At 48.9% G+C, this 19,061-nt stretch overlaps 3 protein-coding genes across 7 annotated transcripts in view; 2 read left to right on the top strand and 1 right to left on the bottom strand.

The window, feature by feature from the left end:
• Positions 1–3,701: 3,701 nt before the first annotated feature.
• On the top strand, positions 3,702–7,498 carry PRR30 (proline rich 30). Its single transcript, XM_027965776.3, has 2 exons — positions 3,702–4,486; positions 4,767–7,498. Exon 2 carries the CDS (start codon positions 5,133–5,135, stop codon positions 6,327–6,329), a length of 1,197 nt encoding a protein of 398 aa, XP_027821577.1. The 5' UTR covers positions 3,702–4,486; positions 4,767–5,132; the 3' UTR covers positions 6,330–7,498.
• A 111-nt stretch (positions 7,499–7,609) lies between these two features.
• Positions 7,610–19,061, top strand: part of PREB (prolactin regulatory element binding) — a 30,940-nt gene continuing 19,488 nt past the window's right edge. The window contains exons 1-9 of one of the 4 annotated variants that reach the window (XM_004005751.6): positions 7,610–7,947; positions 8,723–8,915; positions 9,103–9,323; positions 9,513–9,593; positions 9,694–9,818; positions 10,025–10,198; positions 10,329–10,401; positions 10,592–10,751; positions 10,928–11,677. In XM_004005751.6, coding sequence (XP_004005800.1) covers positions 7,813–7,947; positions 8,723–8,915; positions 9,103–9,323; positions 9,513–9,593; positions 9,694–9,818; positions 10,025–10,198; positions 10,329–10,401; positions 10,592–10,751; positions 10,928–11,022 — 1,257 coding nt within the window. In that variant the 5' untranslated portion in view covers positions 7,610–7,812 and the 3' untranslated portion in view covers positions 11,023–11,677. Of the gene's footprint in view, positions 7,948–8,722; positions 8,916–9,102; positions 9,324–9,512; positions 9,594–9,693; positions 9,819–10,024; positions 10,199–10,328; positions 10,402–10,591; positions 10,752–10,927; positions 11,678–19,061 lie in introns of those variants that run through there. The other 3 variants (XM_012166381.5, XM_027966601.2, XM_042245897.1) reach the window with 3 other exon arrangements.
• Positions 11,634–18,817, bottom strand: ABHD1 (abhydrolase domain containing 1). 2 transcript variants are annotated; one of them, XM_004005753.5, is made up of 9 exons: positions 18,671–18,817; positions 14,623–14,783; positions 13,349–13,528; positions 13,079–13,124; positions 12,807–12,919; positions 12,515–12,688; positions 12,297–12,345; positions 12,033–12,198; positions 11,634–11,901 (listed from the first exon to the last, which is right to left on the bottom strand). In XM_004005753.5, exons 1-9 carry the CDS (start codon positions 18,782–18,784, stop codon positions 11,690–11,692), a joined length of 1,215 nt encoding a protein of 404 aa, XP_004005802.1. In that variant the 5' UTR covers positions 18,785–18,817; the 3' UTR covers positions 11,634–11,689. The 2 variants fall into 2 exon arrangements, with proteins under 2 accessions (XP_004005802.1, XP_042101832.1); XM_042245898.1 differs by lacking the exon at positions 12,297–12,345.

Genomic DNA, 19,061 nt, shown 5'->3' with positions numbered 1-19,061 from the left:
AACTAATTAAATATAAGTCTATTTAAATTATTAATGACATCATTCAAGATGCTATTCCTATTTTTTCTGCACTTTATAAAATATTCTCAGAGAAATATTAATATGTCTATGTATGATTATATGCTTTTTTCCCTTATATTTTTTGCTTTATGTATCTTTGTTTCTTTATTGTTAGGTGTCTAATGGTTTATGATGTCTATCTTCTTTGTGAATTATACCTTTTATCATTAAAAATATTCATCTTTGTTTCATTTAAAATAAATAAATAAATAAATAAAATCCTACACAGTATGTTCTCAAACCACAATGGAATAGAAATCAATAATAGAATAAATCTAGCAAATTCACAAATGTGTAGAAATTAAATAACATACTTCTAAATAATCAGTAAGTCAAAGAAGAAATTGCAAGCAAAAGTATAAATTATTTTGAGATTAATGAAAACCAAAAAACAACACACTAAAACTTATGGGATGCAGCTAAAGCAGTGGGGAAAAGGGAGAATTTATAGCTGTAAATGTCTGCATTTTTAAAAGAAGAAAAATCTCAAACTAATGATCTAATCACATTTTAGGAAACCAGAAAGGGAAGAACAAACTAAGCTCAAAGCAAGTAGAAGAAAAGACATAATAAGGATCAGAACAAAAGCAAATGAAATAGAAAAATAATGGAGAAAATGAAAAAAAAATTGGTTCTTTAAAAAGAACAACAAAATCAGCAAAACTTTATCTAGACTGACCAAGAATAAAAAAGAGGACTCTCCATAAGATCAGGGAGAAGAAAAGGATGTCTGCTCTCATCAATTCTATTCAATGTCATTCTGCAGATTCTAGCAAGGCAACTAGTCAAGATTTGGGCAGGTAGGATAATGCTTTCCCCAAAGGTCTGTTTTTTAATCCCTGTAACCAGTGCAAATGTTAGGCTACCTGGGAAGGGGAAATTAAGATTGCTAATCTTCTGACTTTAAAATAGATTTTCCTGGATTATCCAGTTGGGCCCAATGGAATCACACAAGTACTTATAAACTGAAAGGAGAGGCGGAGGAGTTCAGAGTCAGAAGAAGGGTCATGGAGGGCTTCCCTGGTGGCTCAGTGGCAAAGAATCTGCCAACCAACGCAGGAGACACAGGTTCCATCCCTGGTCCAGGAGGATTCCACGTGCCACGGAGCAACTAAGCCTGTGTGCCACAACTATTGAACTTGTGCTCCAGAGCCAGGAGCCACAACTACTGAGCCCACATGCTGCAGCTACTGAAAGCCCCACTCCCTAGAGCCTGTGCTCCACAACAAGAGAAGCCACTGCAATGAGTAGCCCACACAACTAGAGAGCAGCCCCTGCTCACTGCACCTAGAGAAAAGCCCTTGCAGCCACAAAGACCCAGCACAGCCAAAAATAACTAAATCAATTATATGTATATATATATATATATATAAAGAATGGTCATGGAGATACAACAGTGCTGGCTTTGAAGAGGAGAGGGAACTTGGGCAACCTCTAGAAGCTGGAAGAAGAAACAAGAAAATGGGTTCCCCTGAGAGCCTCCAGAAAGGAACAGAGCCCTGCCAACATCTTGACTCTAGCCCAGTTAGACTCATGTTGGACTTCTAATCTGTAGGACTATGAGATAATATATTTCTGTTGTTTTAAGAAGCTAAGTATGAGGTGATTTGTTACAGGAACAATAGGAAACTGGAAGAATGGTCAACAGAATTTTGACAAGGATACCAAGACAATTCACTGGAGAAAGAATAGACTTTTCAACAGTGTTGGGACAATTCTTTGGCATAAGAATGAAGTTGGGCCCCTACCTTGCAACACATACAAAAATTAACTCAAAGTGGATCAGAGATCTAAATTTAACAGGTAAATCTATAAAAGTCTTGGAAAAAAACAATAAGTCTTTGTGACCCTAGGTTAGGCAATATCTTAGATAAGATACCAAAAGGAAGGAAGAAAAGAAAAAAATAGATAAATTGGACTCTAATTTTAAAAATTTCATGAATCAGAGATTATCCAGAGAATAGAAGAAAATATTTGCAAATCATATATCTGATAAGAGGGTTGTATATCCAAATAAGAGACTTCTTTATCCAAAATATATAAAGTGTTAGTCGCTCAGTCACGTCTGACTCTCTGTGACCCCTTGGACTGCAGCCTGCCAGGCTCCTCTCCAGGCAAGAATACTAGAATGGTTATCCATTCCCTTAAGAACACTAAAAATTCAACAATAAGAACAACAAAAAAATGTAATTAAAATAAGGGCCAAAGATTTGAATAGATATTTCTCTTAAGAAGATAAACAAATAGCCAATAAGCACATAAAAAATGCTCACCATCATTAGTCATTAGTGATACGTAAATCAAAATTCTAATATTATACTACTTCACACCCACTGCTGCTGCTGCTGCTACTAAGTCACTTCAGTCGTGTCCGACTCTGTGAGACCCCAGAGATGGCAGCCTACCAGGCTCTTCTGTCCCTGGGATTCTCCAGGCAAGAACACTGGAGTGGGTTGCCATTTCCTTCTCCAATGTATGAGAGTGAAAAGTGAAAGTGAAGTTGCTCAGTCGTGTCCAACTTTGCAATCCCATGGACTAGGATTGCTAAAACAAAAAAGGCAGACAATAGCATGTGTTGGTGAGGATAGGAAAACTTGGAAGCATTGTACCTTGCTGGTGGGATTTGAAAATGGTACAACTAATTTGGAAGATTGTTTGGCAGCTTCTCAAAATGTTAAATATAGACTTATCATGTGATTCAGCAACTCTATTTACTGAGATCTACTCAAGATCAATGAAAACATACGTCCATACAAACTTGCACAAGAATTTTCACAGCAGCCTTGCTCATAATTGACAAAAAAAAGTAAAACCAACAAAACTGAATGGGAAAACAAAATGTGGTATTTCCATATAATAAAATATTATTTGGCGATGGAAAGGAATAAAGTAACAATACATGCTACAACATGTAGGAACCTTGAAAACATAATGCCAAGTGAAAGAAGTCAGACACAAAAGGCCACATATTATATGATTCCACTCATATAAAATGTCTAAAATATGCAAACCCACAGAAACAGAAAGCAGATTTAAGGAACTGGGGGGAGGGGGGAATGAGTGACTGTGGGTATGAAATTTCTTTGGGGGGGATATAAAAATGGTCTAAAATTATATTGTGGTGATAGTTGCACAATCCTGTGGGTATAACAAAAAAACACATGAGTGAATTGTATGGTATGTGAATTATATCTCAGTAAAGCCATTAAGAAAGTAGATGTAAAAGCATATAAGTAGGATGTCCCTGGCAGTCCAGTGGTTAAGACTTCATGTTTCCAATGCAGAGGACATGAGTTTGATCTCTGGTTGGGGAACTGAGATCCCACATGCCATGTGGCATGGCCTAAAAATTTAACAACAAAAAAAGTGAACAAACAAACAAACAAACAAAAACCCATATAAGCATATCCAAAGAGAGTAGAACTTAACTGTGCTCATCTCCCCGCCAAATATAGATGTAAATAAATGAGGTAAAGGATGTATTCATTAACAGTTGGGAGAATTCCTTTCCTGGTGTATCAAATATCACTATATACACTTAAAATGCATTATAATTTTATTTATGAATTATACTGTGATAAAGCTAAAAATTATAAAATACAACTGATTTTATTTTCTTTAAAAAGCAAACATATAAGCATATCCAAGGGGGGAAAGGTGTGGACCATGAACCACAGTCAGAAAGCAAAAAACAGGAAGTTGAAGGGAGCGCCCAGCCCAGAGAGGCTGTACAGTTGAGGAGAACCCTGGCTGGAGGAGGTGTTGGGAGCTGTAAAGTACAGCGCAGAGAGCAGAGGTGGGGGCTAGGCCCAGGAGAGACTGAATGCCCCAAAGAATCGTGCTTGCTTCAGTTTTGTCAAGAGCCAGGCGTCGAATGATCTCTGAGAGAAGGTCCTAGAGCCGTGATGAGGAGAGCCTATGATGTCAGCACCCGGCCTTTGTGACATAGGCACTAGGTGCCAGGGAGAACTGCTCCAGGAGATGGGGCTCCCAGCTCCCAAGGGGGGCGGCAACACCGCCCCTTAGACACAGTCTCTGTCCCCCAGAGGCTTTCACCAGCTGGCCCCACTGCTACTGCTGCTACTGAGTGTGAAAAGCCATCTGGGTTGGGGCCAGGCTGAGTCAGAGGACATCAGTGTGAGGGAAGACAGGGATTAGGGCCACCAGAGTGCCACGAAACCAGGATGCTTGCAGAATCTGTGATTTGGATTTAAGAGAACGAAAACCCATAACAGAAGACCTCCTCCTGGCTGAACAAGGACTGAGGACAAGACTCAGGCCAAAATCTGAGTCAGAGTGAGTTTAGGGTGACAGACCCTGGGGGCAGAGAGGGGCATATCCACCGTTTGTTGACTGTATTTCCCTCTCTCCAAGGTCCTCTCTTCGCTGAAGTGCCTTGAGAAACCGCCCAGAGGAACCTTTATTGGTAAGAGTTCCCAGGAACAGAACACCCTCAATTCCTATTTCCATCTCAGTCTCCATCTCCCAATTTCCCTCTTCTAACTCCATCCTCTCCACCCTACCCTCCCTTCCATCTCCTCTCCTCCTCCATTCTCACCTTCTCTGGAGCTTTTTGCCAGCTCTTCTGACCCCAGGGGTGATATGGATTTAGGATCGTGGCGAACCAGCCTGTACATAGTACATAAGCCAGAGCCAGAAATGGACCCAGTCTCCCTGTGTCACGGGCTCTGTTTCCTTCTCTACAGATCCTATGGGCTGTGTCGTCCCCCCTGGCCCACCCAGATAACTGTTGCTGCCCCTCAGTTCCCAAGAGGCAGTTCAGATTCTCCGTGCCCTCCACCCCTCATCAATGGCCGGCTGCAAAGAAGTGAGAGACCACATTTAGAGCCAAGCTCCTGCCCAGACACTCAGAGAACCTGCTGCTCCAGGGCTGGGTGGCTCCTTCATATGCCACCAAGAGCCACACCAACACCAGGCTGGAGCCACATTCTGTGCACAGAAGGTTTTGATTTCTCAGCCACTTCAGGCTTGAGAGATAACTGGTCTTGCATCTGCCAGGTCTCTCATCTCTGGTCTTGACTCCCCAATCCCTTCCTGAAGGATTCAAGGCAATGTTGCCTCCAAACAAGGCCCAGGTGTTGCTACAGAACACAGCGTCCCCTGGGCGGCCCCCTCAGGGCCCCTCACAAACTGCAGACTCCCTTTTCTATAACCTACAACCTCAGCCTTGCCAACAATCACTCCGCTCCACCCGGCCATCTTGCTCTCCTCCCCCACGGTCCCACTCTGCGGGCTCCCATCTCTACTCTTCTGACTCAAATTCGGACTTTGTCTTACATCCCTACTCTTCTTCTCTCTCAAATTCCCCCACTTTCTTTCATCAGAATTGCCTCTCTCTCTCCCCTCCCTGTTCTTCCTCGCCTTCCCGCCGGCTATACCCCTCTGCTACCCTCACTCACTCCTCGCCCTCTCAGCCACAGAACTCCTCTTTCCCCCGCTCACCTTGCCAGTCGCCTTTCCACCTCGAAGATCTACCTACCTCCACTCTCACGTCCCCGAGCCCCAGCCCACCTTCTCGTGGGGTCCACTCTAACAGCCAGGCATGGCACTCGCATCAGTACAGGAACACCAGGTCCCCTGGGGCGGAGGGGGCATGCGTGGCAAGCGGGAAGGACCCTGCAGAGTTCAAGGACCCAGGAGCCCTGGCCCAAGCCCTGGTGCTCCATCTGGGGCACCGTCGTATCGCCCACGACTTGCAGCTACTGCTTTTGCAGCGTCTGTGGCTAGGCCAAACCGACAAGGCCCCTGTCGTGGAGTACCCTGTATGCCTGGTGTGTCTCCAGCTCCGCACCCCCTCTTGCCCCATCCCCAGATACAGGACTGGACCCAGGTTGCTTGCTTTCCCCCAGCTGCTGCCCTGTGCCCAGGGCAAGAAATCCGGACCGCTCCGCATGGGCATTGGCTTTGGCCTCCGCCTGCCTCAGGGCCAGGCCAAGGCTCTGCATCTGCTGTCAAAAAGAAGGCTGGAGGAAGCAGGGCCTCAGGCCAAGGCTGCTCAGGCCAGTGGGTGTCAAGCCCAGGTAGCTCAAGCCCCAGTAGCTCCGGCCCAGGCAGATCTAGGGCCAGGCACCCTCTCCCAGAACGGGAGCCTCAGGTCTGTAGGCCGCCAGTCACTAAACTCCACAAGCCATTCAGGGTCTCTAACTCAGGCACCAAAACAGGCTACGGTCCACTTGAAGCCCAGGCCTTCCTCTGCCCCAAAGAGACCTGCCTCTCCAGGGCCCATTCCCCAAAAGTCACCACTCTAGTTCTAGAGCCACGGAGGCCCCCTGGAGCACCTCCTCTGAATCCCACCAGCCCTGCCCGGCCCCAGACCTCAGGGAGCCCCCGAGACACTCTGAAGGGCTGGCTGGCTGGAGGTCAGGTGTGTTCTCCAGTCCTGAATCCTGGGAGCCCCTTGTGGAGTCTGCTTTCTCCTGGCTGAAGAGGACCAAGGGCATCTCAGGCCCCACTCAGCCTTCTGTGTATCCAATTAAAAAAAAAAAAAAGCCTGACCCTGCAAAACTTGTGTTTGAGTCTTGCTGAGCAGATCTGTGGGTGGCTCTACGTTCAGGGTGACCAGAACCCAACAAGGGGTGCAGGAGAGTCAAAGTTAACAGAATGGTCAAGGAGAGTGCATGCGGTATATCTGAAGAGGTCAAGGGACCCACAAGACCTGAGCAACTGAGAGGTGCAGAAGGCTCTGCCAGGCCCTTCAAACATTTAACTCAATTTGGTGGGACAGTTAATGGCATCCCCAGAGATGAAGCCACTGGGCCCCCTCCTCTGATTGCACCTCAGATTAACGAAGACTCATGCTGATGTCGCCAGGGGAGCAGCAGGAGGTGTTTCCTTGAAGGGAAGGGTTCACTTTAGAGAAACAGGGAATCCCCACATTGGATGGAGATCAAAAACCCAAAGGCCCTCTCAGGAGGATGGGGGCTAGGCAGAGACCTTCAACTGCCTGAGGGCCAACTTGCCTATCTACCCATGAACCCTGAGGTGCCTGGACTGGGTGGGGGGCATAGAGAATGGCCAGCCCCAACCTCTGCAAACTTCGGAGGATTGGTGTTCATTATAAAGAGTAGCTTCCTCATACTAGGAAGCAGTGGCATCGGGATTTGAAGCCAAGTTTCTTTTCAAGTCCATGCTGCCTCCGTTTAAGAGGCAAGAGAGCCAGGAGTGTGACCTTGGATGAATCACTTTGTCTCGGGGCGGGGCGGTAAACGTAGGGCTATTGCTTGACGAGTCTGCAAGTCACTCTTGAAGTGTGGACAGCCCTGATCCGAGGATTTATTAAAGGCTTATTAACCTCCCTTAATCTTTTGGCCTGCCCCCGCCCCAAGCCAGACGTTTCCGTGAAGCGGCCGCCCGCCTCCACCGCCCCGCAGAAACATGGCGTAGTCTTCTGCCATCATCTGAAAGCGGAGAACGGAATTCATACACCCCCGTTCCGCCAGCCACAGGCTGGCTAGTGCTGACGCGTATCGGCGGCTCTGCGCCTGCGCGAGGAGAGCGGGCTTGGTGCGCCTGCGCGCTGCGCGTCTGCGAGACCGGGTTAGACGGCCCCTGGCAGTGTTAGGGACACTTACGGTGTGATTACAGTTTCGGCAGCTCGGCGGGTGAGAAGGGTCTGGAGTCTTCCCGGCAGCTACCGGACCAAGGTCCACAGCGGCCGGGACAGCAGTCGAAGGCCGGGCGCGGCATGTCCCGGGGACCTCGGCGCCGACAGTGAAGCGCGCGGCGAGCGGGATGGGTCGGCGCCGGACGCCAGAGCTGTACCGGGCCCCGTTCCCGTTGTACGCGCTTCGGGTCGACCCCAGCGCGGGGCTGCTCATAGCTGCGGGCGGAGGAGGTGCCGCCAAGACCGGCATAAAGAATGGCGTGGTGAGTATACAGGCCCGCTGGGGCCGGGTCTCAGAGCGGGCTGAGGGCGATTCCCGGAGGTCTGGGAGCGGGCCGCACCCCTGCTTCGGACCCTGCCCCTCCCGGGTGGGAACCGCGGCGTGCCGGGCGTCCCGGTGCGAATTTGTCTTGAACCATTCACTGGTGAATTGAGAGGCTCCTAAAGTGAAAACTGCACACAGCGCTGCCTAGGCAGGAACGCTTCAATTCGATCTCAGGAATCAACTCCAGGGATCGTAACCTGGCTTTCTTGGGGAGGCTACATAAGATTTGTCTGTCTGCCACTGGTAGCGGCGAGAGTGAAATACAAGCTAAGATTCTTCACTCTTTTGAGAGTTATCATGTTGTTCTGCAGACTAGATGTGATAATCCCAGCCTTGCTTGCTGTACGCAAGCAAGTGAAAAAAAGTGAAAGTGATAGTCGCTCAGTCGTGTCCGACTCTGCTACTCCATGGACTGTAGACCGACAGGCTTCTCTTTCCATGGAATTCTTCAGGCAAAAATACTGGAGAGGGTAGCCATTCCCTTCTCCAGGGGATCTTCCCAACCCAGGGATCAAACCTGGGTCTCCTACATTGCAGTAGATTCTTTACCGTCTGAGCCACCAGCGAAGACCAGTACACATGAGTGAGGCTCAAAAAAGAAAAAAGTTTGGAAAAAGTCTTTAAACTAGAAAATGCAGGTTCAGACTACAGGATGTAAGTTTGCCCTTGAGGTGCTCTCTGAACCTTACTTGTCCTGGTTCCCTCTCCCACAGCACTTTCTGCAGCTGGAGCAGATTAATGGGCGCCTCAGCGCCTCTTTACTACACTCTCATGACACAGAGACACGGGCCACCATGAACTTGGCCCTGGCTGGTAACATCCTTGCTGCAGGGCAGGATGCCCACTGTCAGCTCCTGCGCTTCCAGATCCATCAGCAGAAGGGCAAAAACAAGGCAGAGAAGGCAGGTGAGAGCCTCCCCGCTAGCTTTGGGCAAAGGGTTAAATTAATGAATTCTTGCTCATCTTGGTCTCTGAAGAAGTAGGGCTGGAGGTGGGATTATGGTAGCAAGAGAGAAGCTGATGTTCACCACTGGAAAGGGCCAGTAGGACTTATTCTAGAAGCCTGGAACCTGGCAGGCTGTTTGTGTTGCAGGTTCCAAGGAGCAGGGGCCTCGACAAAGGAAAGGGGCAGCCCCAGCAGAGAAGAAGTCTGGCGCTGAAACCCACCAGGAGGGGGTGGAATTCAGCGTAGAGAATTTGCACGAAGTGCAGACAGACTTCAGCCGTGATCCACTGCAGAAAGTTGTGTGCTTCAACCATGATAATACCTTGCTTGCCACTGGAGGGACAGATGGCTGCGTTCGTGTCTGGAAGGTGTGGTTTGGGGAGGTAGAGGATGAGTGTCAGTAACAGCAAGGCCAGAATTGTGAGAAACTGAACCTGGGTCCTGGGAAACTTGTGAGTAAAGCCTGCACTCAGTGGCCATTAGTAGAGAAGAGGAGTGGGTATCATTTGCACTCTTGCCGGGTACGTAGGCTGACTGTGGTGGTGGTTTGGCTGCAGGTACCCACCTTAGAGAAGGTTCTGGAGTTCAAAGCCCATGAAGGGGAGATTGAAGACCTAGCTCTGGGGCCTGATGGCAAGGTGAGGAGGTGAGAGGGTGGAGAAAGTAGGTGATGATGCTGCTTGTCCAGTAAGTGGATCCCCCTAACTGTCCATCCTTGGAATCTTGATCCCTGACTAGTTGGTAACTGTGGGCTGGGACCTTAAGGCCTCCGTGTGGCAGAAGGATCAGCTGGTGACACAGCTGCACTGGCAAGAGAACGGACCCACGTTTTCTAACACGCCTTATCGCTACCAGGCCTGCAGGTGTGAAGACCCCAGAGGGTGGCTGAAAGAGGCACAGCCTAGATGTGGTGGGGGAGTGGGAAAAGGATCAGGGGGAAGCTGGTGGGGAGGGGATCGGAGCCTTGTTGGGTGTTACCCCAGACCTGACCAGGGTACAGGAGGGCACAGACCTTTGAGGAGGGCTGGGCAGGCCCCGGGAGCTGAACAGCCTCTGGCTCGGCCCCCAGGTTTGGGCAGGTTCCAGACCAGCCTGCCGGTCTGCGACTCTTCACGGTGCAGATTCCCCACAAGCGTCTGCGCCAGCCCCCGCCCTGCTACCTCACAGCCTGGGATGCCTCCACATTCCTGCCCCTTCGGACCAGGCCCTGTGGCCATGAAGTCATCTCCTGCCTTAGTGTCAGGTATGAGACAGTGGTGGCTTGGCTGGGTATGAGGGTGCCCGGGGCAGCCCGGGGAGACATGCTGCCCACATCCCTGGAGACTGTTGCTGCTGCACAGGATTCCAGGACAGTGAGCGTTTTTTTGTTGCAGTGAATCGGGCACTTTTCTGGGCCTGGGCACGGTCACTGGCTCTGTTGCCATCTACATAGCTTTCTCGCTCCAGGTAATGGATGGACCTGGGCACAGCCCTGAGGGCTCTCTGGGGTAGAGATTCTAGGCCTTCTTTTTCACTGAGTGTGCACGAAAGTGTCGGGCCCAGCCTGTAGAGGGAAAGTCTGGGGGCAGAGGGTGTGTTTTCCAGAAGGAATCTTCCAAACTGGGCTTTCCCTCACTAGCTTTCCTCTTGTCCCCAGCGTCTGTACTATGTGAAGGAGGCCCATGGCATTGTAGTGACAGATGTGGCCTTTCTGCCTGAGAAAGGTCGTGGTCCAGAGCTCCTTGGGTCCCACGAAACTGCTCTGTTCTCTGTGGCTGTGGATAGTCGTTGCCAGCTGCACCTGCTGCCCTCACGACGTGAGTCCCTGAGGTGGGGTGGGGGTACCACTCCCCCTTTAGCTGGAGCAGAAACTTGCCCCTTGGAGAATAGGATGCTTGTCTATAGTCACCTGTCCCCTCCTTGAATGGTTCTGTTCTCCGGGCTGCAATGCCACTCCTTTGCCTTCTGAATTCTTCCCTTCTCCCTCCTGCAGGAAGTGCTCCTGTGTGGCTGCTGTTGCTGCTGTGTGTTGGGCTTATTGTTATGACCATCCTGCTGCTCCAGAGTGCCTTTCCAGGTTTTCTTTAGCCTCCCTGCTCCCAGGGAACCAGGGGCCTGGACACTGCCACCTTCTAGACCAGAACGGGGGCCTGGACCCCACTGCTCACTCCACCTGGGTCCACAGCTGAGGTTGCCACGGATAAGACTGATGGGCAGTGCCTGCCCTTCCCATTTAAAGCCTGGCTCTGGCCCTGTGCAACCCTGAGTCCTGGGAACCTTGTGTTCATCATCTGTGGATCCGCCTAGGACAGTGGTATCTGAGGGCCAGGCCGTACCACTTGCCTCCTTCCCTTTGTCTACCAGGGGCTCCAGAGTTGAGCTTGAACTTTTTCTCCAGAAATATGTGAAGATGCCCGAGAACTTGGAGGCACTGCTGTGCTGTCCTTCCTGCAGAAACAATCATTTTCTCCTTGTACCCCACAGCCTTGTGGCCAGTTGCTCTTCACATGAGCCCCTGGAATTTGCTGGGGGCCTGTACTGGCCTGGGACTTGCTGTTAGGGAAGGAAGGAGCAGAATGAAGATCCAGGCAGTAATCTTTGGGTTCCACTGGGTAGCTCCAAGCCCACCAGGCCATATGCAGTAAGTTCCTAGAGAGTCTGCCCTAGCCTTGAGGAAAGGGAAAAGGAACTTCAGCCCATTTGGCAGGAAAAGTTGATATTTAATAAACAAGGAAAGACTGAACTAAGACTCGTGTCAGCTCTTGCCTGCCTCTGAAGGGGTAGGTGACCGGGGTCCCGGCAACTCCGCCGGGTGCTGGAAGATGGCTTTGGCGTACTGATGCAGGAGGCGGCTCATGTAGCAGTGCTGCCAGGGAAGCAGTCCTTCCAGGAAGCCGATGTGGCCGCCCCGGGCCGTGACTAGCAGTGCGACGTGGAGAGAGTGTTGGGCAGCCTGTAGGGGAAGAGCTGGGGCAAGGGGAGTCGGAGAGGAGGTTAGGAGCCCTGGCCTCTGCCGAGAGTCCAGGCGCTCTCCACTTGCACCTCATACACGGCCCATTTCCCCTGGGGCCTAAAGCATCTGGATCCCCGGTGCTCACCGTCCACGGGAGAGAAAGGGTCGTCAGCTGCGTTGAGACAGAGCACAGGGATCTGGATGGTGTTGACCTTGGTTCTTGGACTGGCTGCTCGGTAGTAGGCAGCACAGTCTTGATAGCCAAAGACCACAGCTGTGTAGCGCTCATCAAATTGGCGGATGGTGCGGGCCTGCAGGTGGTGGAAGGCGGGATAGGCTAGGATGAGAACAAGGGAATAAGATGTGGGAAGAACAAAACAGGGCAGAGGGGAGAGCTGGAAGACTACACCTGTAGGATAAAGTCGACATTCACCACATTTTCCATCACTTTTCTGTTTCTGCAAAAGAACAGAGGTTTGGCTCTGCACCTGGACCCCACCCGGAGCCACCCTCAGTCTTATCTCGATGGAGAAAAGTACACACACGGAGCTGACCCGAGCACCGGGACGGCCTGGCATATGCCGTCCTACCCTGGTCTCTGCCCTTTGCTCTTCATCAGGACCCTACCGGTTCACGACTTGACAGAGCCCAGCAGTGAGGCGATGATTGAAGAGCAGTGAGTTCAGGGGGGTCTCCAGGGAGCGGGTGGTCTCAAAGGAGTCCCAGCATGCAGACAGAGTCAGTGCTGCCACCAGGCCTGCTGCCCGTCCCGTTCGAGCCAGGTGATTCAGCACTAATATCCTGCAGGGTTGGACCAGGCCATGAAAAAAGGGTTTGCCTTGGGGAGTCGGTACTGGAGATGGGGAGAGGATGGGGAGAAGGAAGACTGGGCCTTTGGGTTAAGTGAGACAGTCTTTACCCTCCGAGAGAGATGCCCACAGCCAGCAGTGGGGCTTGGGGGTAGCGACTCTTTATGTGGTTGATGACTGTCACCAGATCTTCAGTATTGCTGGCACAGAAGGCCCTATGGGTCTGAGGCAAACCGGATCATTGGGTAGAGAGAGGGTCCTTGGCCAGAAGGCAGAAAAATGAAAGGACTCAAGAAATGGAAGACAGGTAGGTAGAGGTGCAGGACCCAGGATATCCGAAGGGAGTGGAGTGAAGGACCACTAGAGGAAGGAGGGTACTCACCAGTAGTTCTTCCCCGCGGCAGCCCCGGTTATTAAATACAACAGCCCTGTGGCACACACAGGTACATGTTAGCCAGACCCTCCCTACAGGCTCTTCTCCCCTCTTGGTAGCTTTCAGAAAGGCCTCAGTCATAAGGTGCCCTTCATATGGCACCTTCTCCCCAGAGCTAGCAGGGTCTGAATTGACACCACCCCCGTCCCACCCCACCACACGCACACAATTACAAGTTATCAGACATCACCCAATTCTCTGGGCTGTTCCCATCTTTACCTGTAGCCATCCTTCAAAGCTTGATCAACTAGGTGCAAGATATATGTCTCCTGACTACTGCCTGTGATGCCAGGAAGCAGTAATACAGTGGGCTGGGTGCTAGGGTCGGGGTACTGACTGTTGGACTGGCTGGCCCAATCTAAGAGGATCTGGCCTCCATCTGGGGTTTCCAGAACTTCACTGTGGTTTTGGAGAAAAAGGCACACAAAGAAACTATTAGGAACTCCATGTACTTCAAAAGATTTTATACCTTCCTCTCCACTCCCCAATCAACTCCCACAGTTTCTCATCATTTGAGGGCACGTCTTGTGCAAAACCTGAGATCATAACAAAGTATACTGGTGACATAAAAGATGGAATATTACCTCATGGTTGTACATACTGCTACTTAGTAGTTTGTCACTCAGTTGAGTCTGACTCTTTGCGACCCCATGGACTGTAGCCTGCCAGGCTCCTCCCTCCATGGGATTCTCCAGGCAAGAGTACTGGAGTGGGGTGCCATTTCCTTCTCCAGGGATCAAACCCGGGTCTCCTGCATTGCAGGCAGACGCTTTAACCTCTGAGCCACCAGGGACGCCCATACTGCTACTGCTGCTGCTAAAGTCACTTCAGTCGTGTCCGACTCTGTGCGACCCCATAGACAGCAGCCCACCAGGCTCCCCCTGTCCCTGGGATTCTCCAGGAAAGAACACTGGAGTGGGTTGCCATTTCCTTCTCCAGTGCATGAAAGTGAAAAGTGAAAGTGAAGTCGCTCAGTCGTGTCCGACTTCGCGACCCCATGGACTGCAGCCTACCAGGCTCCTCCATCCGTGGGGTTTTCCAGGCAAGAGTACTGGAGTGGGTTGCCGTTGCCTTCTCCGATGGTTGTACATAAGCCCTTCCATATAGCCACCCTGGTTACCCTCAGCACACTGAGGTAGATGGAATGAAGGTTGCCTCCATTTTAAAAGGGGTAGATGAGGGACTTTGTTGGTGGTCCAGTGGTTAAGAATCCACCTTCCAGTGCAGAGGATGTGGATTCGATCCCTGGTTGGGGAACTAAGATCCCACACATCATGAAGCAGCTAAGCCTCCGTGCCACAACTACTGAAGCCCATGTACTCTGGAGCCTGCAGGCCACAACCTGAGCTTGCCTGGCACAACTGGAGAGTTCGTGTGCTGCAACAAAAGATACCGAGTGCCACAATTAAGACCTGACACAGCCAAATAATTTTATTCCCTATAAAGATTTCCTTATATTTGCAGCTTCCCGTTCACCCCCATCTTTCTCTTACCTCGAGTAAGGGACTATCGGCCGGGACTGCAGTAAGACTCTGAAGATGGTTTGTAGCCGCCCCTCAAAACACCAGAGCGTAGGATAGAAAGTCTCCAGTGTGACTGGACAGTGTTGCTCCAGGAAGGCCAGAAATCGGGACCCAGTCACCAGCTGTGGCCTCTGTAACCACACAACACCATCGGCCTCACTCCCCTGATATTTGCACCAAGCCAGTGAGGTGCCCAACACCAGAGAGACCTCTTCCCAGAGGGCAGCCTGGAGGGCACTGCCTCATCCAGGGGTGAGGAATCTAGCATACCTCAATCTGGAATCCCACTAGAGCCCCGGAACTCCAGACCTAGAGTGTCACCTCGCCAGAACTGACCCTGAACCAACTTCCACACTCAGCCTATCCATGCCCCAAACCCACTTTGGAGATAGCAACTAATATAAGTTACCCAGCTGATCTCCTGCAGGAAAGGTTGGGTCCTGAGCAGAGGCTGAAGAAATGCAGTACCATTCAATCTGTGACTTCTGCCTTGCAGTTGAATTACCCACACTATCATCTCAAAACCATCTCTGGCCACACTGGCTCCTGATTTTAGCACTCCATTGTTATATGTTCCCATCTCTTATTGTGCATGCTTGCAACGGAAGGGCTTCTTTTTACCACAACACCTTGTTTTCTTAACAGCCCCTGCTGTTGACTATACTCTAATGGAGGAATAGTCCCAGTGTAAACAGATTTTCTCTTCCTTCCTGCCAGCCAGGGGGAAGGTAACAGGGATAGAATGAGGGGGCAGATGAGGTCAGTGGGCACCTAGCCCTAACTTTCAACCCCTTTGCTTGATGGTTCTGGATATACATCAAGTAAATGAGAGGGCCTTGTCATATAGAAGGCTTGTAAATGGGGAGTATGCTGTACAAAGACAAAAGGTCTCAGAATCAAAAAACAGAATTCGCATTTCTGTTGCACGCCTGAGGGGACCTGAGGACCAGACTCCTATCTCTTCCTGTAGTCAAAAGGGGCTAAGTAAGTGATGAACTCGAGAGGCCAGGTTGGTAGTATGACTGTTGTAACTCATACCTTGGTTCTTAAGCCCTGGAATAATAAATAACATCTGTGATTCACTATATGCTATTTGCTAGCACTAGGCTAAACCCAACCTTAACTATAAATGAAGAAACTATGACAAAGATTAAGTTGTTTGCCCAGAGTCACACAGCAAGCAAAAGACAAAGTGGAATTAATAGTGATATTAGGCAAAACATTCTCTGGCATAAATCATACCAATATTTTCTCAGGTCAATCACCCAAGGCAATAGAAATAAAAACAAAAATAAGCAAATAGGACTTGATCAAGCTTACACCCTTTTGCACAGCAAAGGAAACCATAAACAAAATGAAAAATCAACCTATAGAATGAGAAAAAACATTTGGCAAAGAACGTAACCAACAAGGGCTTAATTTCTAAAATATACAAACAGTTCATACAACTCAGCAACAACAAAAATAGACAACCCAATCAAAAAATGGGCAGAAGACCTAAATAGACGTGTCTCCAAAGAAGAAATGCAAACGGCTAATAGGCACATGAAAAGATGCTCAGCATGTCTAATAGGAAAATGCAAATCAAAACTACAGTGAGGTATAGTGAACTACTACCAATCAAAATGCCCATCATTAAATGCTCTATAAATAGTAAATGCTGACAAGGACGTGGAAAAAAGGGAACCCTCCTACACTGTTGGTGGGAATGTAAGTTGGTACAGCCACTATGGCAAACAGTATGGAGATTCCACAGAAAACTGAATCTAGGGTTACTGTATGATCCAGCAATTCCACTCCTGGGCATACAGCCACACAAAGTTCTAATTCAAAAAGATATGTTCTATGTTCATATGTTCATAGCAGCACTATTCATAATAGCCAAGATATAGAAACAAACTAAATGTCCATTGACAGATGGATAAAAAAGATACGGTACCTATATACAATGGAATACTACTAAGCCGTAAAAACCCAGGAAATAATGCCATTTGCAGCAACAAGGATGCAACTACAGATTATCATACTGAGTGAAGTATGTCAGAAAAAGAAAGACATATACCACGTGATATCACTTATATGTGAAATCTGAAATATGACACAAACCTATCTTCAAAACAGAAACAGACTCATGGACATAAAGAAGAGATTTGTGGTCACCAAGAGGGAGGGGGCTGAGGGAGGGTTGGAGTGGGAGGTTGGGTTAGCAAAAGTAAGCTTTTATATGTAGAATGGATACACAACAAGATCCTACTGGATAGCACAGAGAACTATATTCAATATCCTATGGTAAACCATAATGGAAAAGAATATTTTAAAAAAGAATATATATATATATATTATATAACTGTCACTTTTCTGTACAGCAGAAACTAAGACAACAAAGTAAATCAACTATACTTCAATTTAAAAATGTAAAAAATATATATTATTTCTAATACTAGTAAGATTTGTTGAGTGCTTCTTCTGTTGAGTGCTCCTTAGATACTGTGCTAAGCACTGTACATGATTATATCCTGGAACCTTCACAACAGCTGTTTGAGATATCTTTGAAAATCCACACCTCACAATACCCTATAAACCTTACCTATGATCGCCCTGTGGAAACGTGTATGAATATGTGTCACAGGGCACAAAATGTGCCAAAGCTAGTTAGTGCTGGAGCTGGGAATTGAAACCCAAGTCTGTCTGACTCAAGAGCTTGTGCTCTTAATCATTTTACAATATTATCTCCTAGTTGCCAAGACTTTGAGTTATCAATCTATTAAATATTTGGTCAATCACCTCAGAGATGTAGAACAAAGTGCTAATAAAATCACAGGTTTCATGTAACTGAGTTTCATTTTAACTCTAGTAAAGTATTTCCTGACTTATCCCTGAGAATTAATGAATAAAATGCCATTAATCACTGTCGGTGAATCAATACCAATCCACTGCCAAGTTGGACAGTCTGAACAGCACGTCCTCAGAGCCTCCAGAATGACACTTGCCCTGGATTTTAACCAGGATTTGGAACTCACAGAAGTGCTTGTAGTATATAGTGGCAGAGGTCTCTGATTTTTCTGTGGCTGGTTGCAAACAATGGAAAGTGTTTAGTTAAGGACAACTCTGTTCTGAAATAACTGACTTTTCAAATCAGACATGTAAGGTAAGGTTTATAGGGTATTGTAAAGTTTGGATTTTTAAAATTGCTTTTATTAAGGCAGAAGTATTTTATAAACAATACATAGGATGTATAAAGCTCTGCAAATATAGGAAAATTTAGGTAACATTAAATTTCCCAATAGATCTTTTTAAAGGGCTTCAATTAATAGGTTTCTTGTTAGACTCAGCTACTTTGAGTTTAATGAAAATTAAAAGATTTTGATTGGGGGGATATGCAAATTTCAGTGAGAATAAACTCTCCAAGTTCATTAATCGTCCTCTTCAGGTTTTTCCATTGCACTATACATGGAGAGCCTAGAACTTAAAACAGGGCTCAGTGAGCAAGGACAGTTAGGGTATTCCTAAGATAGGCAGGAACCCCTCCCAGTCCTTAAGAGAAGCAAGGTCCTACTGATGGGGTGATATTGGGAGTTACCACCCCACAGACTGGTTTCTTCATTCAGTGCAACTAACGAGGAAGTCAGCTAGACTGCCTAAAAAGAAAACCACAGTGTGTGTATCTCCCTGTCACCTCAAGATACCTTCCACCCCGCCTCTCTGCAAGCTTTGGTCCACATAATAAGCAACAGCATCCTTCCGATGCCTGAGAGGCCCAGCCGGTATAGGAAGTCCGCGGACAATGCAGAGAATCTAGGCAGACAAAGAACCAACTCTCTTTTCGGTGTTAATAGCAAAGCTGAGCCTGGCTGGAGAGCAGGGCAGGAGTAGTGGTGGGGTTGTGGCGTCAAAATTTCACCTGGACCTGGACAGCCAACCAAGCCAGCTCCCACAAAGGGCTCGAGCCCCGATTGGAAGTGGCCCCTGAACTTCAGTAACCTAAACCCGCCGGCGAGAGCTCTGGACCCGCACCCACCTGGGGCACCCACGTCCAGTAGTAGCCCAAGTAGAGGGCAGCGCCAAGTCCCAAAAGCAGAGAGAAGGACTCTGTCCAGGTGTCATCCTGGGGGCTTTGAGAGGAGCTCAGCATCTTGTGTTGCCGAGTTTCGATTTCTAAGTTCTTGACTGGATCCGGAGCTTGAACTTCGATTAATGGGCCCGCAGGTGCGCGCTGGGCCCTGCCCGTTACACGCCATTGGACGGCCTGTGCAAGTTCGGCCTCCACCGCCTGGCGGTTCGGGGGTGTGGGCCCCGCCCACCGGCGGCGGGCGTGGCGAGGGGGCGGTGCTAGGGCGCCGGGTAGGTGGGCGGGCTGCGCCGGCAACTGCGTGGAGCCGACCCGACTGACCTGCGAGTGGCTTTACTGC

This window comes from Ovis aries, chromosome 3, assembly GCF_016772045.2.
Source record: "Ovis aries strain OAR_USU_Benz2616 breed Rambouillet chromosome 3, ARS-UI_Ramb_v3.0, whole genome shotgun sequence".
Taxonomy (NCBI): Eukaryota; Metazoa; Chordata; class Mammalia; order Artiodactyla; family Bovidae; genus Ovis; species Ovis aries.
Note: the sequence above shows the minus strand (reverse complement) of the source record. Positions and strands in the feature narration are given on the sequence as shown.